The sequence below is a fragment of the Erpetoichthys calabaricus genome (genome assembly GCF_900747795.2).
Source record: "Erpetoichthys calabaricus chromosome 1 unlocalized genomic scaffold, fErpCal1.3 SUPER_1_unloc_1, whole genome shotgun sequence".
Lineage (NCBI taxonomy): Eukaryota > Metazoa > Chordata > Cladistia > Polypteriformes > Polypteridae > Erpetoichthys > Erpetoichthys calabaricus.
The window spans coordinates 13,100-38,544 of record NW_026261574.1 but is presented as its reverse complement, the minus strand read 5'-3'; the positions used below and the strand labels follow the sequence as shown (position 1 = coordinate 38,544).

At 44.6% G+C, this 25,445-nt stretch overlaps 1 protein-coding gene across 7 annotated transcripts in view; it reads left to right on the top strand.

Annotated features, from left to right (window-relative positions):
- The window catches only part of LOC127526323 (NACHT, LRR and PYD domains-containing protein 3-like), a 61,279-nt gene extending 36,304 nt beyond the window's left edge, over positions 1 to 24,975 (top strand). For 4 of the 7 annotated variants that reach the window (XM_051921604.1, XM_051921600.1, XM_051921606.1 and 1 more), the window contains 3 exons: positions 7,321 to 7,494; positions 23,035 to 23,208; positions 24,741 to 24,975. In XM_051921604.1, coding sequence (XP_051777564.1) covers positions 7,321 to 7,494; positions 23,035 to 23,208; positions 24,741 to 24,840 — 448 coding nt within the window. In that variant the 3' untranslated portion in view covers positions 24,841 to 24,975. The remainder of the gene's footprint in view (positions 1 to 7,320; positions 7,495 to 23,034; positions 23,209 to 24,740) is intronic. The other 3 variants (XM_051921602.1, XM_051921605.1, XM_051921601.1) reach the window with 2 other exon arrangements.
- Positions 24,976 to 25,445: the final 470 nt, after the last annotated feature.

Sequence of the window (25,445 nt, the reverse complement as noted above, 5' to 3'; positions counted from 1 at the left end):
ATTTTACTCACCTCCCACCTCCCTCGGGGATTGATTTGTTTTCAATCCTATTTTTGTAATAATTGATCTATTTGTAGGAAATGATTACAATAAAGGGCGGCACGGTGGCGCAGTGGTAGCGCTGCTGCCTCGCAGTTAGGAGACCCGGGTTCGCTTCCCAGGTCCTCCCTGCGTGGATTTTGCATGTTCTCTCCGTGTCTGCGTGGGTTTCGTCCGGGTGCTCCGGTTTCCTCCCACAGTCCAAAGACATGCAGGTTAGGTGGATTGGCGATTCTAAATTGGCCCTAGTGTGTTTGTGTGTGTCCTGTGGTGGGTTGGCACCCTGCCCGGGATTGTTTCCTGCCTTGCGCCCTGTGTTGGCTGGGATTGGCTCCAGCAGACCCCCATGACCCTGTGTTCGGATTCAGCGGGTTGGATAATGGATGGATGGATGATTACAATAAAATCAATAAAATTAATAAAAAAAAAGAAAATATTACATGCAAACACACACTTCTAGCATATTAAAATGCAAAGAGGAATAATTTAATATAACTACAAATAAAAGTAATACAACTAAAAAGAATATATAAAGCATACATTTTTTGGGGCCCTGGAGCTTGAACTTTTATATGGGCCTCTTCACAATCAGCTTCTTCCTCTACTTCCGGCTGTTCCCGTTAGGGGTTGCCACAGCAGATCATCTTCTTTCATATCTTTCTGTCCTCGTCATCTTGTTCTGTTACACCCATCACCTGTATGTCCCCTCTCACCACATCCATAAACCTACTCTTAGGCTTTCCTCATTTCCTGTTGCCTGGCAGCTCTATCCTTAACATCCTTCTCCCAATATACTCAGCATCTCTACTCTGCACATGTTCAAACCAACGCAATCTCGCCTCTCTGACTTTGTCTCCCAACTGTCCAACTTGAGCTGACCCTCTAATGTACTCATTTCTAATCCTGTCCATCCTCGTCACACCCAATGCAAATCTTAGTATCTTTAACTCTGCCACCTCCAGCTCTGTTTCCTGCTTTCTGGTCAGTGCCACCGTCTCCAACACATATAACATAGCTGGTCTCACTACTGTCCTGTAGACCTTCCCTTTCAGTCTTGCTGATACCCATCTGTCACAAATCACTCCTGACACTCTTCTCCACCCATTCCACCCTGCCTGCACTCTCTTTTTCACCTCAGTTCCACAATCCCCATTACTCTGTACTGTTGATCCCAAGTATTTAAACTCATCCACCTTCGCTAACTCTACTCCTTGCATCCTCACCATTCCACTGACCTCCATCTCATTCACACACATGTATTCTGTCTTGTTCCTACTGACCTTCATTCCTCTCCTCTCTAGAGCATATCTTCACCTCTTCAGGGTCTCCTCAACCTGCTCCCTACTATCACTACAGATCACAATGTCATCAGCAAACATCATATTCCACGGGGACTCCTGTCTAATCTCGTCTATCAGCCTGTCCATCACCATTGCAAATAAGAAAGGGCTCAGAGCCGATCCCTGATGTAATCCCACCTCCACCTTGAATGCATCCGTCACTCCTACCACAGACCTCACCACTGTCACACTTCCCTCGTACATATCCTGTACAAGTCTTACGTACTTCTCTGCCACTCCCAACTTCTTCATACAATACCACAACTCCTCTCGAGGCCCCCTGTCATATGCTTTCTCCAGGTCCACAAAGGAACAATGCAACTCCTGGCCTTCTCTAAACTTCTCCATCAACAGCGCATCTGTGGTTCTCTTTCTTGGTATGAAACCATACTGCTGCTCATTAACCTTCACTTCACTTCGTAACCTAGCTTCCACTACTTTTTCCCATAACTTCATGCTGTGGCTCATCAATTTTATCTCCCTGTAGTTACTGCAGTCCTGCACATTCCCCTTATTCTTAAATATCGACACCAGTACACTTCTTCTCCACTCCTCAGGCATCCTCTCACTTTCCATGATTCCATTAAACATTCTGTATTCCTCTCCATGACACCATACCTACCCTTCACCTCCTTGTTTCCTCTGTTCCCTTCACCAACATGTCTATTGAAATCTGCTCCAATCACCACTTTCTGTCCCTTGGGTACACTGTTCATCACTTCATCCAACTCATTCCAAAAATCTTCTATCTCATCCATTGCACACCCAACTTGCGGTGCATATGCACTAAAACATTCATCATCACACCTCCAATTTCCAGCTTCATAATCGTTACTCTGTCTGACACTCTTTTCACCTCCTAAGCACTCTTGACATGTTGTTCCTTCAGAATAACCCCTTCCCCATTTCTCCTCCCATCCACACCATGATAGAACAATTTGAATCCACCTCTGATCTACCTGACCTTACTCCCCTTCCATTCAGTCTTTTGCACACACAATATATCAACCTTCCTTCTCTCCATCATATCTGCTAACTCTCTCCCCTTACCAGTCATACTGCCAACATTCAAAATTCCTCCCCTCAGTTCCACTCTCTTTACTTTCCTCCTCTCCTCCTGCCTCCCCCCTCTTCTTCTCCTTTTTCTTCTTCGGCCAACAGTAGCCCAATTTCTGCCAGCACCCTGTTGGCTAACAGTACTGGTGGCTGTCATTGTTAACCCGGGGCTCGACCGATCCAGTATGGAAAATTTGTATTGTTGTCCGCATATTGATTTGGCAAAATTTTACACTGGATGCCCTTCCTGACGTAGCCCTCCCCATTTATCTGGGCTTGGGACCGACACAAAGAAACACACTGGTTTGTGCATCCCCTGTGGTTGGGTTGTCCCTTCACAATAAGTAACAAGATTAATTTTATTTTTAAGTAATATTTAATTTTTATTATAATGTTTTAAACCCCCTTCTCATACAGTAGACCACCAATCTTTTTATTTCAAGTGGTCTAAAGTCGCATCTGAGCCCTGACGGTTAAACTTCATTATGTTTCATAGTAGATCCGCCCCTGTATATATTAGAAATTAATTATCAAAGCCAAATACATGGAAATATAAAGAAATAATAAATAAGGAAGAAAGAAAACAATTCTGAAATGATGATGAAGACAACTAATAATAGGTAAAAGTTTACAGTTATAATAAACTATACAGTATATAAAGTGATAGATAAATGCAGAAGTAAACAGATATAATGGACATCATTAAGGACAATACACATAATCCAAACAGACAATATTGGTCTGCTGATATGGTGACTGGAGGACAGACCTGCACAAGTTGCTTTGTAATGTCGGGGCACCAACTGGGGATCCCAATTTAATGAAGTGAGATGAAACAAAAGTGGACACGATGGCCTCAAAAACAACTTTTCAGCCCAATACACAAATCTACATTGCAGTTGTGCCAACAAAATGGTGCTTGCTTCATATTGAGTTTACGGGTCCAACAGCAGACTCCATCCTCTGCGGGGGTCAGCAGGTTTTCAAGAGTCCCACCCAGAAGAACAGGGGCAGCTCTGGGCACTGCGGCTGAGTCAGTTCCCCTCATTTGGTTTCTTCTCAGAGCTGCAGGTGGATAAGGAGAGACAGTCAGTGTGAGCGCCCCCTCTCGTCTCAGAGTGGTATCACTTACCTCACAGAGACAGGAAGGTCATCTCCAGGTGGGCATGTGGGACAATATAAATAACTGGACTGCTAATTTGTTTGCACTGCTTGTATTTTTGCATTCAGCGGCACTTTGAGAATTGTTTCTCATTACATCTGCATTTGCACTTCATTTTTGTTCATGCCTGTCTTAACAGATAGTTGATACAACAACAACAATATTTATTTCTAAAGCATATTTTGATACTAATGATGGAACTAAAAGTGCTTTACAGGATGAAGAAAGAGAACAAAAGACAAAATATGAAAATAAAATTAGGCAATACTAATTAACATAGAATAAAAGTAAGGTCTGATGGCCAGGGAGGACAGAAAAAACAAAAAACAACTCCAGACGGCTGGAGAAAAAAAATAAAACCTGCAGGGGTTTCGAGGTCACGAGACCAGCCAGCCCCCTCTTGGCATTCTACCTAACATAGATGATCTCAATCATTCCTCAGGTGTCCAGAATTAGATGATGATGGTCATGTGGACCTCTGACCTTCAATCCGTCACGGGGCTTTGATCAGGTGGTGGTGGCGCAGATCGCAACAACACAGAAAACTAGAAAGAGAACAGAAGAGAAAGTAGGGGTGAGTAGGGATAGTGGATCCACCATGAATGATAATAATAATAATTCAATGCATATACAGAATATCAGGATTAAATTAAAATGAGGCTATGAGAAAGCCTTGTTACAATAATGAGTTTTTAGCAGTTTTCTTTAAAGTTCGGTCAACTATTTCAGATTTTAGGTGCCTAACAGCAGAAGGCCGCCTCACCACTTCTTTTAAGTTTAGCTCTTAGAATTCTAAGTAGACCCTCATTTGAAGAACTAAGGTTACAATCTGGAGTGTAAGGTGAAAGACATTCCGATATATAAGATGGAGTGAGATTATTTAAGGCTTTGTAAACTATAAGCAGGATTTTAAAGTCAATTCTAAATGACACAGGTAACCAGTGTAGTGACAACAAAACTGGGGTGATGTGCTCCGATTTTCTTTTCCTGGTTAGGATTCTAGCAGCTGCATTCTGCACTCGTTTCAATTGATTGACGTCTTTTTTGGGTAGTCCTGAGAGGAGTGTGTTACAGTAATCTAGTTGACTGAAAACAAAAGCGCAAACTAATTTCTTAGCATCTCATAATGTTATAAGAGGTCTAACTTTTGTTATATTTTTTAAATTTAAAAATGCTGTCCTGGTCAGAGTCAATAGTTACACCTAAATTCTTTACCTCTGTCCATCCATCTTCCAACCCACTGAATCCGAACACAGGGTCACAGGGGTCTGCTGGAGCCAATCCCAGCCAACACAGGGCACAAGGCAGGAACCAATCCCGGGCAGGATGCCAACCCACCGCTGGACACACACAAACTAGGGACAATTTAGAATTGCCAATCCACCTAACCAGCATATCTTTGGACTGTGGGAGGAAACCCACGCAGACACGGGGAGAACATGCAAACTCCATGCATGGAGGACCCGGGAAGCGAACCCGGGTCTCCTAACTGTGAGGCAGCAGCGCTACCCACTGCGCCGCCCTCTTTACCTCTGTCTTGACTTTTAATCGTAATGAATCAATTTTATTTCTAATATTCATTTTTAACCAATCACTAAGATTTCTGATTTCTCCTTATTAAGTTTCAGAAAATTTCTAGTCATCTATTCAGAAACGCAAATAAGACATTGAGCCAGTGAAACAATACAGTCTGGGAAGACCCCCATATCTAATGACGAGTTTACTATGTTAAGTATAGTCTCAATTAGCACTTCAGATACTAATTTGAAAAAACTTGTTGGTATTGGGTCAAGGACGCAGGTGGAGGGTTTCAGTTGAGAAATTATTTTATGCAAATCAGGTAAATCTATCCTGGTGAAAGAATTTAATTTGTTTATAATGGAGTACCAGGGTTTAAGAGGATCAGTGTTGGGGAGATGTACTATATTCTTTTTAATATAATTTATTTTGTAATTAAAAATACAGCAAAGCCTCACAAGTTTCACTGGAAGTTTTTTGGAGGCATTCCATTGAGTGACCTGAGTTTAGCAGACAATCAACAGTACAGAATAAGACTCTGGGATTACTAGCATTGTTATTTATAATTTTAGAGAAATAGCAGCGCCTCTCAAGATGGACTATGGTGTTGTAGTAGTAGATAGTCTGGAGATGTCATAATAAATGTAACAAATAGCAAATGTAAATTTGGTGTAAAACACATTATGACTTTTTTGGGACTTGAAATTTAAGACTTGACTGTAAACCTGCCTAACTTGACTCAGGACTTGGGAGTGAAGAGGAGAACAAAAAGGAGAAGAAGTGAGAGCTGGAAATAAATAGAAGGAGAGCAGTGACAGGGCATCACCACTAGATGGCAGAGCTGAGCAGAGCAGAGGACCTGAAGGTTTGGCTGATGGTGACTTGGCAGACACTCAGATGTCTTATAAGATGTCCTGGACCAAAGTGAGTGGGAGGCGAAAACATTTAGTCCCCGATCAGAAGACCACCAGTAATAGCAATATTTTAATTAATATTATTATTATTATTATTATTATCAACAGTAATGACTAAAGACATATCTGTATATGTATATCTATATACTAATGCGTGACATCTGTGTCACCGATAGCCTTGGCTGTGCACTCATAATTTGAATATTTTTGTATCATTTATAAAAGCTTGTAAAGACCCCACCATCTTTATTCCACCCCCTTACTGTCCACTGGCCTGTCCTGACATTTATAAACAGACGTCATTGAAAAGGCAGGACATAAAGAAATGAGCTGCTGTGGTGACAAATTCAAACTGTGATGACACAAACATGTCACTCCTGTGACCCCCACACGTCCTGTGAAGTCAGCTGATGAAGTGCTGCTGATTTCCTTTGACGTCATATTGATCAAATCACTTATGGGCAGAGCTGGGAATGGACAGCAGTGCTCAGCAGTTATGGTGGTCTCTTCACAGTCCACTCAGACCACCTCTGTGCCCACTGGACTGAATTTTGTGACGCCGACAATCCATCTGAAGCTCATCCTCCTGCTTTATTACAAATTAGTAGAAGGAATAAGAAAACTGAGCTGAACACCACTGAGGGGTTTAGTGGACAAAGGTCAGCTGGTCAATGTCACCGGTCAGTATGTGAGGACAGAAGTGTCACATGTCAGTCTTGTCCTCCATGTCCATTATGTCATCACTCCTAAAGTCAGCCCCAGTGTTTGTCCTTTTAAACCAACAGAGTGTCATCGTCATCATCTAATTACTGTGACATGAGGAGAGTCCATCGTGACAAACAGCTGAGTGTTAAGCTCTGCAGTGACCAGAATGTCTAACAGTTGTCTTTGCATGATGTCCTACAAATCAGACAAAATGTCTACACATCCTGAGTCCTGAATGACACAAAGAAATCCCACTTTGTCACCCCCACCACATTGTCACCTTCTACAAGTCCATGTGGCCTCTCAAGTGCAGGACTCTGTCAGTCTCACTTCTTTGAGGTTCATCTCCAATATTAATGTCCGTGTGTCCGTTTCAATGACTTCTCATCTGTCACTACAGCATGAAGACAGGAGACCCTCTCAGGTGTTTGGTGCCTTACTTATAAGAACAGCGGTGGTCTCGGGCTCAAACAGACTCAGTAAAAAGTAAAAATGCCAGCAGTCATTGAGCCTTTGAGCTCTGTGGCCTTCGGTCTGTCTGTCTGTCCCTCCTCATGTCCTCACTTCTCTTTTTGTATCTCCACAGCCTGGAGTTATGTGGTCTCACCTCCAGATGTTCCTCATCTCTCTCCTCAGTCCTCTCTTCTCCACACTCACAGCTGACTGAACTGAACCTGAGATTCAACAGCCTGGGAGATGCAGGAGCTCGTCAGCTGTGTGAGTGTCTGCGGACCCCAGACTGTAAATTAAAGACACTGAGGTGAGTAAACAGTGTGAGGAGTGTGGGGTTATGAAGTCACAGCTGATGGCCTGATGGACGGACTGATCACAGGACACCACATGGACTGACTGAAGGAAAGAGAGGGACAGGCTGGGGGATGAGAAGGATGAGCAGTGGAGAAGTGGAGCTGGACAGAGGTGACAGACAGGGTGGACAACAAAGATAATGAGCGATGACAGAAGGAGAACAACAAAGAGAAGGAGTGTGAGATGAGCTGAGAAAAGGAAGAGTAGAAAAGGTGGACACACAGAGGGACAAGGACACAGGGAGGAGAGGTGACAGGATCAGGACAGCAGGCAGAGTGGACAGGAGGAGAGGGTGGACAGGGTTATGGGGGTCACTTGGAACTAACAAGACAGAGAAGAGGCAATGTCAGTGGACAGGGTGGTGAGGGGACAACAAGAAGAAACAAGAGGACAGTAAATGAGAGAAGACAGGAGAGTGAGGAGGAGTGGGAAAGAAACTAATAAAGAGAGAGACTGGACATTAATTAAGAGAGCAGGACACAGGAGTGACCACAGAGGGGTCAACACCATGTCACCTGGACAGACCACCTTCTGTTGTGATTGCTCTAACAGCACAATATCACAAAGAGGTGAAGTCTCTAGAATAGCCCACCAAACAAATGTCACTCCAGGCAGGCCCACCCCAGGCAAATAGAAGGCTTCAGGCCTGACCAGGACTCAGAAAGGAGCTCAGGCTTTTAAATTCAAAATAAAATCAAAAAGAGTCTCACAGGCATGAAGTGAGTCTGACCAGAGGGAGAACCGTGAAAACTCCAGCTGGGGCAGAGACAAGTCCACAAGTGGTCTTCATAAAAGACGACGTTTATTAACAAAAGAGCCAAAGGGGCTGCCAAAGGCAATCCAGAGCTAACAACATTCAAAAAGCACAAACTGTAAGAGAATCTGAACTCAAGAGCCAAAGGTTCAAAGACAATAATCAGAATTAAAACAAAAGAGCAAAATACTCACAAAGACCACCAATCACCAGAGCAGTCAAATGAGCCGCAGCCTTTAGAGAGTTGGGGGGCAGGTGGTCCTGCGTCTTGGGATCAAACCACAAAATACAAGGAATGTGAGAGAACTGCAAGACACACACAGAGATAGTAAATAATAACTAAATAGAATAAAAATAACAGATAATACAGAATTAAACAAATAATAAATGAACAGGACAATGTTATAAAAACAATGGAAAACAATAAAGGAGAATAAAAAACTGTTATTTTAATTAACTCTTTTAGGGAATCCTGTGGGGGGTACTCCGAGAGTATGGGGTATCGGCCCCCCTGATAAGGGCTGTTCAGTCCCTGTACGATCGGTGCCAGAGCTTGGTCCGCATTGCCGGCAGTAAGTCAAACCCGTTTCCAGTGAGAGTTGGACTCCGCCAGGGCTGCCCTTTGTCACCGATTCTGTTCATAACTTTTATGGACAGAATTTCTAGGCACAGCCAGGGTGTTGAGGGGGTCCGGTTTGGTGGGCTCAGGATTGGGTCACTGCTTTTTGCAGATGATGTTGTCCTGTTTGCTTCATCAGGCCGTGATCTTCAGCTCTCTCTGGATCGGTTCGCAGCCGAGTGTGAAGCGGCTGGGATGAGAATCAGCACCTCCAAATCCGAGACCATGGTCCTCAGCCGGAAAAGGGTGGAGTGCCCTCTCAGGGTTGGTAGCGAGATCCTGCCCCAAGTGGAGGAGTTCAAGTATCTCGGGGTCTTGTTCACGAGTGAGGGAAGAATGGAGCGTGAGATCGACAGGCGGATCGGTGCGGCATCCGCAGTAATGCGGGCATTGCATCGGTCTGTCGTGGTGAAAAAGGAGCTGAGCCGCAAGGCGAAGCTCTCAATTTACCAGTCGATCTATGTTCCTACCCTCACCTATGGTCATGAGCTATGGGTAGTGACCGAAAGAACGAGATCGCGAATACAAGCGGCTGAAATGAGTTTCCTCCGCAGGGTGTCTGGGCTTTCCCTTAAAGATAGGGTGAGAAGCTCAGTCATCCGGGAGGGGCTCAGAGTAGAGCCGCTGCTCCTCCGCATCGAGAGGAGTCAGATGAGGTGGCTCGGGCATCTGATCAGGATGCCTCCTGGACGCCTCCCTGGTGAGGTGTTCCGGGCACGTCCAACCGGGAGGAGGCCCCGGGGAAGACCCAGGACACGCTGGAGGGACTATGTCTCTCGACTGGCCTGGGAACGCCTTGGGATTCTCCCGGAAGAGCTAGAAGAAGTGGCCGGGGAGAGGGAAGTCTGGGCATCTCTGCTCAAGCTGCTGCCCCCGCGACCTGATCTCGGATAAGCGGGAGACAATGGATGGATGGATGGATGGGCTAATTTTTTTTTTTTTTTCTTTTCTCCCAAGGCTGAATATTTTTCCAGAAACTAACTTTTTTAAAAAAGAACACAAAACAATTGTTTAACATATCAAATCAACAAAAAATATTTATTTTTGACTAATATAACTGTTTTGCATTTTGTATGAGCCTGCATACTATATAATTTAACATATTATTATTGCACATACTGTACATGTTACAAAGCAAAGTCCTGCACAGTCTGATGTCGCTCAAAGCAGCCAGTTGCATGCATTGCCACGTTGCACTCCTTACAATACGTGTTGCACTGGTGCCTCTTTTTGAGTTGTCTATTGCTGCACACAACACAGTCAGGCTTGTACTTTTTGTCCTCATATGTGGCAGGAAAGTGGCGCTCAGTCAGCCTGTCTGGCACTGCTCTTTGTGATGGCCTTCCTCGCTTTGCCAAAGGCACTCCGACATATTCTGCCAGCAAGCTGTCAACCACCTTTTTGCGGAAATCTGCCGCAGTCATAGTGCTGGCACTGTTTGCCTGCTTGAATAATATACAGTATATCCATTTGTGAGTGCAATCTCACGCATGCGATGGTACACAGTGTGGTACCACTTGGTGGACTTATGGCCGTAAGCATATGACCCCAGCATCTGATCCAGTCGATCAACTCCAGCCATCTTACAATTGTACTCCTCAAGCGCAACGGTCTTGTCCAGCTTCCTACCTTCTGGGTTTCCCTTTGAACGAATTGTTTTTTCACATAAATTATTAGTGTGAACTGTACTAAGACAAGTCACCCGTTTGACATCATGCCATGCCAATGCCACCAAGTTATCCGCCCGCATGAAAACAGGATTGTCCCCTCTTTTCATCTTCAGCCTGTCTGGCTTCAACTGTGAAGCCATGTGTCTCCTGTTCACCCTGACTGTGCCACAAGCTCCAATTCCCCTGCTCTGTAGCTCCATGAACAGTTCTGGCGATGTATAGAAATTGTCCATGTACACAACATGTCCCAAATGTTCATATCCCTGAAGCAGCTCCAGCACAACCTGACTTGTCAAAGGACAGTTCTCTCTTTGAAAAGAATGCTTTCCGGAGTAAGTAATTACTTTCAGGCAGAAACCAGTGTTTGCTTCTGCCAGTACAAAATCCTTTATGCCATACTTGGTGGGCTTGTCTGGCATATATTGTCGGAAAAAAAGCCGTCCCTTATATTTTATCATGGATTCATCCACAGACAAATCACAGCCAGGCTGATAAAATTGTTTATATGTCGGCTCCACAATGTCAAGCAGGGGCTGAACTTTGTACATGGGATTATAGCCTGGCTCACCCCGTGGGATTTGCTCCTTGTTATCACAGAAGTGAATGAAGCTTAGCAGCAGCACGTACCGATCACGCGGCATAACCTGTCCAAAGCCACCCGGTGACAAAGTACATTTGGACCAATGCTCCCTGAAATTATATCGCCAGTCCAGTCTCATCTCTATCTGCAATGCCACAAAGCCCTTCATCTCGTCTTTTGTTGTGGGTTTCCACTTCGAAAAACGAGAACGCGGAGCGAGCGCATCCCGCGATTCAAAAAATTGTTCTGCATACCAGTTTGTCTCTTCAGATATCAGCTGAAAAACTGCCTCAGGAAAAAACAGTTTGAAATAGTCCAGCGGCTTGTAATCCGTTGTGTCCAGCAGCAAGCCGTGCCTTCTTGTGAAGTCAGGTAGCCAGATCGGCTCCCATGGATCAATTTCTGGGTATTCCTCCCATGCGAACCTTGCCGTAGGTGTACTGGCAGCGCGAATGCGCTCAGCTGCCAGCTGAGGAGCTGGGGCGGCATCGGCTGGTCTCCGATCAGCCGATGCCGGCTCCTCAATCTCTTGCTTAATCTCTTGATCACTGTCTATGAAATCCGACTCTGAAAAATCAGAGTCCGACTCCGCGATAATGCGCAAAATGTCATCTGCCGAGTATTTTCTTTTCTCGACTCGCTTCGCTCCCTCGTGAGATGTTGATGCCATCTTGTCTTTGTTAGTATTTAGTTACATTTCGCAACTCATGCACAGGCAAGGATCATTTGCTGAGTCAACAAGTCTAGCATTCCTCCAAGCACAGAGGGAATGCCTGTGACGTGACAGTGTGTTTTGTCGCCATTAACAGCTGATTGTCGCCCTCTATCCCTGGATGTCGACTTTTGTCGACATGCGCCCTCAACCCCTCCTGTCGACAAAAGTCCGCCCTAAAAGAGTTAATATAACTATTATTAACAGTGATGACTATTGACATATCTGTCACCTGACACTGTGACTGTACTGCTCTCTTTCTTCATTTGTCTCCTGTCTTTGTCAAATGAGAGTCACCTTACCAATGTGTGACGTCTGTGTGACTGATGGCCTTTGCTGTACTCTTATAATTTGAACCCAAGTCCATTGATTTTAACATCTATATATTGTGATGGATGGCCGGCTAAATGTTCCGGCCCACACCTCCAGGCCGCCAGGTGGAGCTCTCCCAACAGCATGGAGGTTCCCCGAATTCCAGCAGGGCCTTATGGACCTTGTAGTTTGTATGCGCAGCCCTGCTGGATACCATAGAGGCCACCGGGAGCCGCTGTAGGGAGGCTCAAGGACTTATACATGCCCTATAACCCAGAAGTACGTCGTGATCACATGACCAGAAGGAACGGCGTGCTTCCGGGTTGAAGAAAAGGACTTTTTAAACTGACCCGGAAGTGATAAGGAATCATGGACTGTAGGATTAGAACCACTTCCGGGTCAGGGGTATAAAGGACTCTGGGAAACACCAGACGAGTGAGCTGAGCTGGGTGGAAGGGTGGTAACGCGTCTGGCAGAGGAGGATTGGTTATTTGTATTTGATTATTGATTTGTATGTTTAGTTTGGAGTGGAGGGTGCTTGGTGCACATTATTATTATAAAATAAATAATAATCGTAATTTTACCTGGTGTTTGGAGTGGTACCTGAGGGTTCAAGGGAGCACTAGCGCCCCCTACTGCGACACTGGCATAGTCGGCAGGATTCTCTGGCCATCGGATAGGCAGAGGACCTGTTTTATAAACATTGTGTTGGCAGAGAACCCTAAGACGGTACTGGTCATGAGCACGGAGGTAGAAACGCCACTCACTACACGCAGTACAGCGGTGATGAGCCACTTCTCATATTGGTTCGAGATGGGAAGGAAGTCAGGGAAAAAGAGTTGGCATTCCCAAAAGAATCAGGCCCTGGAAGAGGCGGCGACAGTATGGACTTACGTGATGGGCAGTGAGGAAGACAGAGCCCTGATAGCTGCCGAACGAGCCCATTTGTTACGTTAACAAAAGGACTGTCAGGGGACTACCTCACTGGAGCTCGAAGTAAGCCCACAAAAATCGGAGGTATGTGCCGGGACAATGCCCGTTGCGCCGGGACCTGTATTTTCTTATTTTGTAGAGGCCGCACAGCGCGAAACGGACTATGAGAGGGACACATATCTCCTACCCAGGCAAGATGGCCGCGATAGAGAAGAGTTGAGCCTATCTAGGAGTCTGAAAGGGAGACGCCTATTCGACAATGATAGTCACGTGGACTATCCTGGTGCAGGCTGGGTATACAGTCATCAAAACACCGAGTCACCTGACCAGGAAGAGACCTGCCTATTCACGGAAACATATCCCGTGATTTCGCCCGAAGGATGTCAGGAGGAAGGTCAACAGTGGTCCGTAAGTGAGGTCATTGTTTCCCCGACGGCATCGAGCTCCCTGAAGGGAAAGGGAGAGGCGAGTGAAGCAGCGCCAACAATAAATACAGATAATGAGGGACGGGATATGACTGAATGGTCCACCGCTAAATTAGAAAAGGCGGATCACAGTTGGCCGGTGGCGCCTCCCCAGCCCTCTAAAATGAGAAACTCCATTTCCCAAGAACCTTTGCGCAACCCAAACGAGCACGTGCCCGGAAGGTAAGGCAACTGAAGATTTTAGCCTGCCTCAGGCAGACTTAAATGACTTTATTGGACTAAGGGATCTTGAGAAGTTACTCGAGCCCATGAACAGTTTCTTTCAGGGATTAGAGGAGCTGAAGAAACGAGTGGAGGAGCAGGGAGCAACGGCCGAAGCCCCACTGAAAGGACTAATGAAATACCTACTGCGACTGGGTCAAGAGGCTCCAGTTATTTTTGATATGGCGATACAGGTGAGTCCAAACCGTACCATACAGTATAAAGGGACACAGTGTGATCCGGTCCCGCGGTTAATAAGTAGCGGGTGCCAAAGCACTGTGTGCCCTACAGTAGAGTGTGGAATGGTAACCGAGTGGTCAGGGGAAGGACCGATCGAGCCGGTACAGCTGTATGAGATGGCTTCTCGGAGCAAGGTGGACCTCAAGACCCCGATCTACGCTATAAGGGAGTTGTCATTGGTAACAGAAGGGGCGGGGGAAGCGCCAATCAAACCAGAGCAGTTGGAAGGTACTGTCTCTCGGGGCGATGTGGTGCTGAAGACGCCGCCTCGGAATAAAAGAAGGTCAACGGGTGTGCAAACAGCGAAGGGGCTCTCTTCTTCCAATAGAGAGACCCAAACTGTGTACAAGCCCCAGAGTAAGCAAGAGATCCCCAAAATAATACGCGGGTCTCCTGACAAAGCAGAGAGAAGGGCGGAGAGCACAGAGGCAGCCATAAAACCTCCCTTGGCAGAGAAAAGAGTGGAGTCAGGACTAATGGAGTTCCCGTGGTGTTTCCGGTCTCGTGGAGGAAGACAACCGGGAGGACGCCGGCTCTGTTATGACTGTCATCGGTCGGGCCACGATTGGCGAAGCTGTCCTCGGAGGACAGGGGATCGGAGGAACAGCTGATACACCATTCCCCCTAGGTTCTCTGGGGAGTCTAGACAGCACAGCCAAGGCCCGACTGACGAGTCCTCCTGGAGGTTGATGTCCCTCGTGGGGCTGGACGCTCCGCCCCAGTGGGCTTCACTAAGGGGTGGGAACTGTGATGGATGGCCGGCTAAATATTCCGGCCCACACCTCCAGGCTGCCAGGAGGAGCTCTCCCAACAGCATGGAGGTTCCCCGAATTCCAACAGGGCATTATGGACCTTGTAGTTTGTATGCACAGCCCTGCTGGATACCATGGGGGCCACCGGGAGCCGCTGTAGGGAGACTCAAGGACTTATATGTGCCCTATAACCCGGAAGTACATCATGATCACATGACCAGAAGGAACGGTGTGCTTCCGGGTTGAAGAAAAGGACTTTTTAATCTGACCCGGAAGTGATAAGGAATCGTGGACTGTAGGATTGGAACCACTTCTGGGTCAGGGGGTATAAAGGACTCTGGGAAACACCAGACGAGTGAGCTGAGCTGAGTGGAAGGGTGGCAACGCGTCTGGGAGAGGAGGATTGGTTATTTGTATTTGATTATTGATTTGTATGTGTAGTGTGACGTGGAGGGTGCTTGGTGCACATTATTATTATAAAATAAATAATAAGTGTAATTTTACCTGGTGTTTGGAGTGATACCTGAGGGTTCAAGGGAGCACTAGAGCCCCCTACTGCGACAATATATAAAATTCTTTTCGTGTTTGAAATGGAAATTACGTATGACCACGCGATATGGAAATTACGTATTACGTAGTGCGCCCCAAGTCTCCCTCTCCCAGCCCTCCTCTCTAGATTCCAGCACTGACAGACAGACAAAACTGACACATTGTAACTTTGTTTTAATTCCCAGTACTTGATAGTAGAAGACATGAAGAAAACAGCTTTGCTTCTTTCCACTTTTTAACTCCGCCGAGCTGTAAACTGCCTTCAACGGCAAGGGGTCACAAGAACAAAGTGGACGCTAGGATGCGCGGTTTAAATTTGAATCACGTGGGATATGTTGTTCAGACGGCAAGGTGAAATTAACACCTTTAAGCCATCCATCTGTACCGTTGTTGTCTCTTATTTCTGGCGCAAATCCACATTCAACTGATTTTCTACAGAACATTACGAAATACAATTTGTGTTTTCAGATGACATTGTTTGGCAGCATGGCTCCTACCGAACAGTCTGGGTTTATGCCAACATTTAAAATACCGGGGCAAATCCCCCAAAAAAAATTTATTGGGGAACTTGAGGAACTATCAGCATCAACAAAAAGAGTCAGGTTACACAGAGAAAGTGAGACAGAAGCAAATCGAGAGAGAAGGCTCGCTGATCAACGTATACGACAATCACAACTGAGGGCCTCACAAACACCCGAACAACGTGCTGAACAGAATCGAATTCGACGGATGCAGTATTCACAGGCTACCATGTCACACAGTCATCAGGGTCTGTATATGGAGGGATTCAATTATAACATTGTAAAAGATTATTGCCTACATCCAAAAGTTACAATAGGAGAAATGGACATCGTCTGTCAGTACTGCCAAGCAAAGAAGTTTAAATTAGAATCACATGGGATGTGTTGTTCAGACTGCAAGGTGAAATTAACACCTTTAAGCCATCCACCTGAACCGTTGTTGTCTCTTATTTCTGGCGCAAATCCACATTCAACTCATTTTCTGCAGAACATTAGGAAATACAATTCGTGTTTTCAGATGACATCCTTTGGCACCGCGGCTGCTACCGAAGAGTCTGGCTTTATGCCTACATTTAAAATACGGGGGCAAATCCATCACAGAATTGGGTCATTAATGCCGTTGCCTGATGAGAGCCACAAATTCCTCCAAATGTATTTTTTTGGGAATGAAGACGAAGAAGTATTATGTTGTGATACAATTCCTGGTACCAAGAAATAAATTGTTCTTGACATCCAAAAAATTATGCATGAACATAATGCGTTAGTGAAAATGTTCAAGACCTCTCTTGAAAGAATGCCAACAGATCAATACAAATTAATCATTAGAGCAGATAAAACTCCAGTTAATGAGCATGAGCGAAGATTTAACACACCTACCATTAATGAAGTGGCAATTGTATTAGTCGGAGAACATGTTGGCACCAGAGACATTGTCCTTCAAAGACGTCAAGAAGGCTTGCAGCGTATTTCAGAAATGCACAGGTCATACGATGGTCTGCAATATCCCATAATTTTTTCCAAAGGAGAAGATGGGTATGACTTTTATTTAAAGCAAATTAATGTCAAGACTGGAGCTCTTACAAATAAAAAAAATTCAGCCATGGACTATTATGCATACCGCGCAATGATTCGAGCAGGTCAACTGAACAATATTTTACTTTGCAGACAGCTCTTCCATCAGTATATTGTCGACATGTATGCCAAAGTAGAATTGACACGACTCTTATTCATCCGGATGAATCAGAAGAAGCTGCGTGTTGACGATTATATTCATTTAAGAGATGCTATATCTAACGATGGAGTTGCAAATAACATCAGAAGAATGGTGATTTTACCGGCAACATATACAGGTAGTCCGAGGCACATGCATGAATATGCACAGGACGCTATGTCATATGTTCGTGCATATGGACGCCCAGACCTGTTCATCACTTTCACCTGCAATCCAACATGGTCTGAGATTAAAAAAGAACTATTCAGTGGTCAGTCACCAGCTGATCGACATGATAAGACAGCCTGAGTATTTAAGTTAAAGTTGCTCAAGTTGATGGACGTGATTACAAAAAGCCACGTCTACGGAGAGCCAAACTGTTGGATGTACTCGATTGAGTGGCAAAAAAGGGGTCTTCCACATGCTCACATCTTGGTATGGTTAAAGGAAAAAATATGCTCTACACATGTTGATAGAGTTATTTCGGCTGAGCTTCCGAATCCTCAGGATGATCCAGTATTATTTGAGATCATATCTAAGCACATGATCCATGGGCCCTGTGGTGCCATCAACATAAGGTCTCCATGCATGAAGAACAATAAGTGCACTAAATGTTACCCAAGGGAAATGATTCATGAAACAGAAACTACCGACGATGGTTTTCCTTGATACAGACGACGGAAACCATTTGATGGAGGGTACACTGCAATTATTAAATTAAAGGTGGATAATCAATATCAAGATGTAGAAGTCGACAACAGATGGGTTTTGCCTGACTCTCCTTTGCTCTCAAAAATGTTTCACGCGCACATAAATGTAGAGTTCTGTAACTCTGTGAAGTCGATAAAGTACATTTGCAAATATGTCAACAAAGGGAGCGACATGGCTGTCCTACAGGTTAATAATGACTCCTCCAATGATGAATAACACAGTACCAAATGGGACGGTGCATTAGTAGCAATAAAGCAGTATGGCGTTTGCTTCGTTTTCATTTCCACGAACGTTATCCAACAGTTGTACACCTATGTGTATATTTGGAAAATGGATAACGTGTATATTTTAATGAAGACAATATGTATAATGTAGCCTTGCAACCACACAACACAACACTGACTGCTTTTTTTCAACTCTGTCAGGACGATCCATTTGCGAGAACATTGTTGTATACTAATGTACCGAGATATTATACGTGGAATGCATCCTCAAAAATGTTTAATAGAAGGAAACAAGGTGTAATAGTGCCAGGTCATGACGGAATTCGAATGAGTGATACTATAGGAGGTGTATACACCGTTCACCCAAACAACTCATAATGCTACTACCTGCGCCTCTTGCTCCACACGATCCATGGACCTACATCTTTTACTTCATTGAAAACTGTCAATGGACATGTATGTGAGACCTATCGTGAAGTTTGCCAAAAACTTGGTTTACTAGAAGACGATCAACACTTGGACACCACGCTTCTTGAGGCATCTGTTACGCCTTTGCTCCTCAATTACGGGATCTATTTGCAATTATTCTTACAACTTGCACTCCATCAAATCCGTCAAGTCTTTGGGAAAAGTACAAAGACAGTCTTAGTGAGGATATACTTTGTCAACAGCAGATGGCCAATCCCAATATAGATGTAAATTACACTCAGGATATTTATAATAAAGCTCTTATACGAATAGAGGACAAGTGTCTTCGTATAACCAGCAAAACATTACTACACTTGGGTTTACCAGCTCCAAACAGGGCAGCATCAGATGCAATAGATACGGATGTCTTAAGAGAAAGGTCTTACAATGTAAATGTTTTAAGGCAACTTATAGCCACGAACAAACCCCTTTTAACACCAGACCAGTTAACTGCATTCAATCATATAATGGGTTTGATTAAAAAAGGAAATGGTGGTGTTGTTTTCCTTGATTCTCCTGGAGGAACAGGAAAAACATCTATATATATAATTCACTAAGCCGCCGACAAGTAAGACACCCATGGCGCACACAGGACGGAGCCACGCCCACCAACTGTAAGACCATTGGATACGACGACAACTCACAGAGCCACGCCCACCAACTCGGACGCGACGACTCAGAAAACATGGCGTCATTTTCAGTTTGTCTGTGCTAGAGTCCACATGCACCTCTGAGCCACGTTGACTGTTCATAAAGGCATGTTTCTCACGGATGTGAATCGCTGTATGCAGCGTCTAAAACAGTTTGCGAGGGGTGTCCCATGGGATCCTTAAAACAATCCTTTAAAACTGAGGTTAAAACACAACTAAGGAAGCAGTTGTTAAAAACCAATAAGCCCTGTGCATCTTTTTCATTAGCGTCTCACCTGCGTCACTGATACAGGCCCTGCAACAGTCGAGACACTCTCTCAGCAGCTGACCTTCTCTGTGCCTGACTCCACAACTGTCAGTCGCCTGATTAAAAATGGCCTTTTGAAGGGGAGCTATGGACCCGCTATACCACAGGAACACATTGCCTTTGAGCCTGCTCTCGCTCACTCTAACGTACCGGCTTTCTCTCTCTCCTCACTCGCTCACACACTGCACAGGGGAGAAACACCCGCAGCACGACTCCACCCAGAAACCGTTTCAGCCACACTTCCACGCCCCTCGCTACGCTGTGAGCGCGATAATTATTTATTTAAAAATGGGCTTCTGAAGGGGAGCTGTGGACCCGCTATACCACAGGGTCACCTGTAACATTGCCTTAACATTGTTTTCCTTTTATTTCTGATTCCGTCGAGCAGATCAGACACCCAGGCAAACAACACAGAATAATCAATAGCTGCAACTACTTTGCCCGCCCCCACTCCTCACCTGAGTCGGTTTCGTCTGTGTTCAGCAGTGTTTCCCAAACTCGGTCCTGGTGAACCCCTGTGGCTGCAGGGTTTTGTTCCAACCAGATTCCTAATCATTAATGTCGGTGAAACTCATCCGGGATAAGTCAGTTTTCAAATGCAGCCGTGTAGCAGATTAGCTGGATGTAATAATCTGAGATGAATGCGCGACCCTACGCTGAGTGAAAACACAATGTATATTGAGTCTACAAAACATGATCAGCAAGTCTTTGATAGGCTGCAACAAAGTGATGAAAGAACGGGCGCATTATTTTCACACAAGCTGTGTGTGTGGGTGGGTGGGTGTTAGTTAGTTAATTAGTTACTCAAAGGATTTCAAGATTTAATATGCACAAGTGGTAACACTGCAAAAGCAGCCCAAACCACAAAAGACGGCTGGCAAAAAGTGGCCGACAAATTAAACGCTAAGTAGTGTGCATTGTACTTACTGAAAGCAGCGTTACGGATTTTGCAAATGTTAATTTTTTTCCCTCTGCTTAAAAAACATTAAAAAAGCAGCATGATTATGCGGCGTATACTACGCCGCGGGTTGGTATGCAGCATGTAAAACAGTTTGTTTGTCGCAGATAATTTGCCTTTTATCTTTACACAAAGACAATTTCCTGTTAGATTTGCCTTTGCGATGACTATTAATAAGGCACAGGGCCAAACTTTTAAAAAGATATGAGGTACTGTCGTTTTACTTGCAGGAGATTTTCGTCAAACATTACCAGTTATTCCATGAGGCACACCAGTGGATGAACTCAACGCATGTTTAAAATCATCTACAATTTGGAAACGTTGAAACAAAAACCCTAACTACCAACATGAGGGTGCGTATTCTCGGTGATGACACGGCAGACAATTTTGTGAAGCAGCTACTCAGTCTTGGAAATGGGAAATACCCTTCTGACTCTCTTTCAGGATTGATTTCCTTTTCACCTGATTTCTGTGTGTTGTTACCTTCAGTACAAGAAATAATATGGAAAGTTTTTCCAAATCTTCCAACTAAGTGTAAAGATGAACAATGGCTTTGCGAACGTGCAATTCTCGCTCCAAAAAACGATAACGTCCATAAAATTAACACTGCCATCCTCCATGAGCTCTCAGGATCATGTATGACATATAAATCTATTGATACTATTATGGACCCCAATCAACCAGTTAATTATCCAACTGAATTTTTAAATTCATTGGAGCCACCAGGTCTACCGCCTCATATATTACATTTGAAAGTTCGTTCAATCATTATATTACTCTGGAATTTAGAACCTACCAAACTGTGTAATGGCACAAGATTGTGTGTCACAAAATTAATGCCAAATGTCATTGAGGCGACAATCTTGACAAATGGCAGTAGAGGGAATAGTGTCTTCATACCACGTATCCCACTCATCCCTTGGGACATGCCATTTGAATTCAAAAGGCTACAATTTCCGGTCCACCTTGCATTTGCAATTACAATAAATGGAGCACAAAGCCAATCACTTAAAGTTGTAGGAATCAATTTAGAAAACCCATGCTTCTCCCACGGTCAGTTATATGTAATTTATACATTTATGCACCTAATGGAAAAGCAAAGAATGTAGTTTACCCGAAAGCACTGCAGTAGTACTCAATGTTTACTTCATATTCTCATATGATGATGATGTTAATAATGTTGTTTATATTGATGTATATGTTATTGTAAATGCTCTTTATTTATTGAAAAATAAAATTGGTAATTAACAAACTTATTTTATAAATACTGCATTTTATTAATTTCCCTTCCACTCAGTGAGCGAAGCTACTGGGTAATCAGCTAGTTTTCTATATTTTGTATGAAAATTTCTTTTGTTATTTGTTAAAGGTTGTAAACAACAATAACATTTATTGTCTATAGCACATTTTCATACAAATGTTGTAGCTCAAAGTACTTTACAAGATAAAATAAAGTTTATATGAAACAAAAGTAAGATCAGGCAATACTAAGTAACAGTGAATAAAGTAAGGTCAGATGACCAGGAAGACAGAAAGAGCTAAAAACACAAAAAAACTCCAGGCTCCACCATCTTTAGTGCACCACTTACTGCCCACTGGCCTGTCCTGACTTTTATAAAACAGACGTCATTGAAAAGGCAGCACATGAAGGAATGAGCTGCTGTTGTGACAAATTCAAATTGTGATGACACAAACATGTCACTCCTGTGACCCCCACACGTCCTGTGAAGTCAGCTGATAAAGTGCTGTGGATTTCTTTTGCTGTTATTTGGATCAAATCACTTATGGCAGAGCTGGGAATGGACAGCAGTGCTCAGCAGTCATGGGGGTCTCTTCACAGTCCACTCAGACCACCTCTGTACCCACTGGACTGGACTTTGTGACGCTGACAGTCCATTTAAAACTCGTCTTCCTGCTTTATTACAAATTAGTAGAAGGAATAAGAAAACTGAGCTCAGCACCACTGAGGTGTTTAGTGGACAAAGGTCAGCTGGTCAATGTCACCGGTCAGTATCTGAGGTCTGAGTGGCCGAGGACAGAAGTGTCACATGTCAGTCTTGTCCTCCATGTCCATTATGTCATCACTCCTAAAATTAGGTCCAGTGTTTGTTCTTCTAAACCAACAGAGTATCATTGTCATCATCTAATTACTGTGACATGAGGAGAGTCCATCGTGACAAACAGCTGAGTGTCAAGCTCTGCAGTGACCAGAATGTCTAACAGTTGTCTTTGCATGACGTCCTACAAATTTGACAAAATGTCTACACATCCTGAGTCCTGAATGACACAAAGAAATCCCAGTTTGTCACCCCCCCCCCCCTCCATTGTCACCTTCTACAAGTTCATGTGGCCTCTCAAGTGCAGGACACTGTCAGTCTCATTTCTTTGAGGTTCATCTCCAATATTAATGTCCATGTGTCCATTTCAATGACTTCTCACTTGTCAGTACAGCATGAAGGAAGGAGACCCTCTCAGGTGTTTGGTGCCTTACTTATAAGAACAGTGGTGGTCTCGGGTTCAAACAGGCTCAGTAAAAACTAAAAATGCCAGCAGTCATTGAGTCATTGAGCTCTGTGGCCTTCGGTCTGTCTGTCTGTCCCTCCTCATGTGCTCACTTCTCTCTCTTTATCTCCACAGCCTGCGGTCATGTGATCTCACCTCCAGATGTTCCTCATCTCTCTCCTCAGTCCTCTCTTCTCCACACTCACAGCTGACTGAACTGGACCTGAGAGACAACAAACTGGGATATTCAGGAACTCGTCAACTGTGTGAGGGTGTGCGGACCACCAGCTGTAAATTAAAGACACTGTGGTGAGTAACCAGGGTGAGGTGTGTGGGGTTATGAAGTCACAGCTGACCACCTGATGGACGGACTGATCACAGGACACCACATGGACTGACTGAAGGAAGGAGAAGGACAAGCAGTGGGACGAGAAGGACAAAGAGCAGTGGACAAGTGGAGCTGGACAGAGGTGACAGACAGGGAGGACAACAAAGATAATGAGAGATGACAGAAGGAGAACAATAAAGAGGAGAAGTGTGAGATGAACTGAGAAAAGGTAGAGCGGAAAAGGTGGACAGACAGATGGACAAGGACACAGGGAAGAGAGGTGACAGGATCAGGACAGCAGGCAGAGTGGACAGGAGGAGAGGGTGGACAGGGTTATGGGGGTCACTTGGATCTAACAAGACAGAGAAGAACCAATGTCTGTGGACAGGGTGGTGAGGGGACAACAAGAAGAAACAAGAGGACAGAAAATGAGAGAAGACATGAGAGTGAGGAGGAGTAGGAAAGAAAATAATAAAGAGAGAGACTGAACATTAATGAAGAGAGCAGGACACATGAAGTGACCACAGAGGGGTCCACACCACGTCACCTGGACAGACCACCTTCTGTTGTGGTTGCTCTAACAGCACAATATAACAAAGGGGTGAGGCCTCTAGAATAGCCCACCAAACCAATGTCACCTCCAGACAGGCCCACCTCAGGCAAACAGGAGGCTTCAGGCCTGACTAGGCCTCAGAAAGGAGCTCAGGCTTTTAAATTGAAAATAAAACCAAAAAGAGTCTCAGAGGCGTGAAGTGAGTCTGACCAGAGGGAGAACCGTGAAAACTCCAGCTGGAGCAGAGACAAGTCCACAAGTGGTCTTCATAAAAGACGAGGTTTATTAATAAAAGAGCCAAAGGGGCTGCCAAAGGCAATCCAAAGCTAACAACATTCAAAAAGCACAAACTGTGAGAGAATCTGAACTCAAGAGCCAAAGGTTCAAAGACAATAATCAGAATTAAAAACAAAAGAGCAAAATACTCACAAAGACCACCAATCACCAGAGCAGTCAAATGAGCCGCTGCCTTTAGAGAGTTGGGGGGGCAGATGGTCCTGCGTCTTGGGATCAAACCACAAAATACAAGGAACGGGAGAGAACTGCAAGACACACATGCATAGACAGTAAATAATAACTAAATAGAATAAAAATAACAGATAATACAGAATTAAACAAATAATAAATGAACAGAACAACGTTATAAAAACAATGGAAAACAATGAAAGATAAAAAAAAAAAAAAAATCTGTCAACAGGAGCCTTGGAGGACCCCAAGCCTGACTAGAACACCTTCACTGAGATGAGATGAAATCAAAAGGCCTTCAGAGGACGTTCACCTGACTGGACTGTGAACTGAGTGACAGGGTGACAGGGTGGCAGGGTGACACACATGTCATTTGACTTAGGGACACTGAGGAGAATTCTGGGAAGTTGACCTGAGTGGGTGTGTCACTGTGATAGTACAGTGTTTGAGGTGGGGTCCTCTTATGTTTGTAACTCACACTTGTGTCCTTCACAGGCTGTCTGATAAGGAGATCAGTGAGAGTGAGATGAAGAACTTAAGGTCACTACAGGAGGAGCTGAACAGGACTGGACGGCAGGTGAATATCAAGATATGAGAAGACAGGACATGCTGATCAACTGACCCCAGTGATGGCTCCCCCTGTCCATTCCCTCTAAATTCTCCTCTTTATTCTTTTATAATCCCCTCAGCTCTCCTCCACATTTAATAAACTCTCCATGTCTTATTCTCAGCCTGTGTGCTTCTTCTTCAAACTCACTTGTGTTTCTCTACCCTGTCACCCTGAACTTGTTACTAAAACTCCACAAGTTCATACCAGAGACCAATAAGTTTCACCAGCCAGAGAACCACAGTGAGAATTGTCCTCTGAAACCAGCGGGGGTCACAAAGCCCACCGAGGGGAGAAGCAGGAGCAAACACGGGCGAACAGTCCAGTTGTAGGATGATGGAGAGTGAGGCCAATCCTGGCATTGGTGACAAATTCTGGACCGGCACCGGGCCATCACAGGTCAACCTGATGGTGGTCTGAGCAGAAACCTCATAAACCTACTGGTCCTCAACATCATGTGGTGTTGTTTGAACCCATGTCTGCTCCACTCCTTGTCCACTGCCTCATTTGCACACAATTCATGTCATCTTCTGTTTGTGACTGAACAGACTCTACCATGTGCGGATTTGGACTTCTGTGACACTTTAACACAT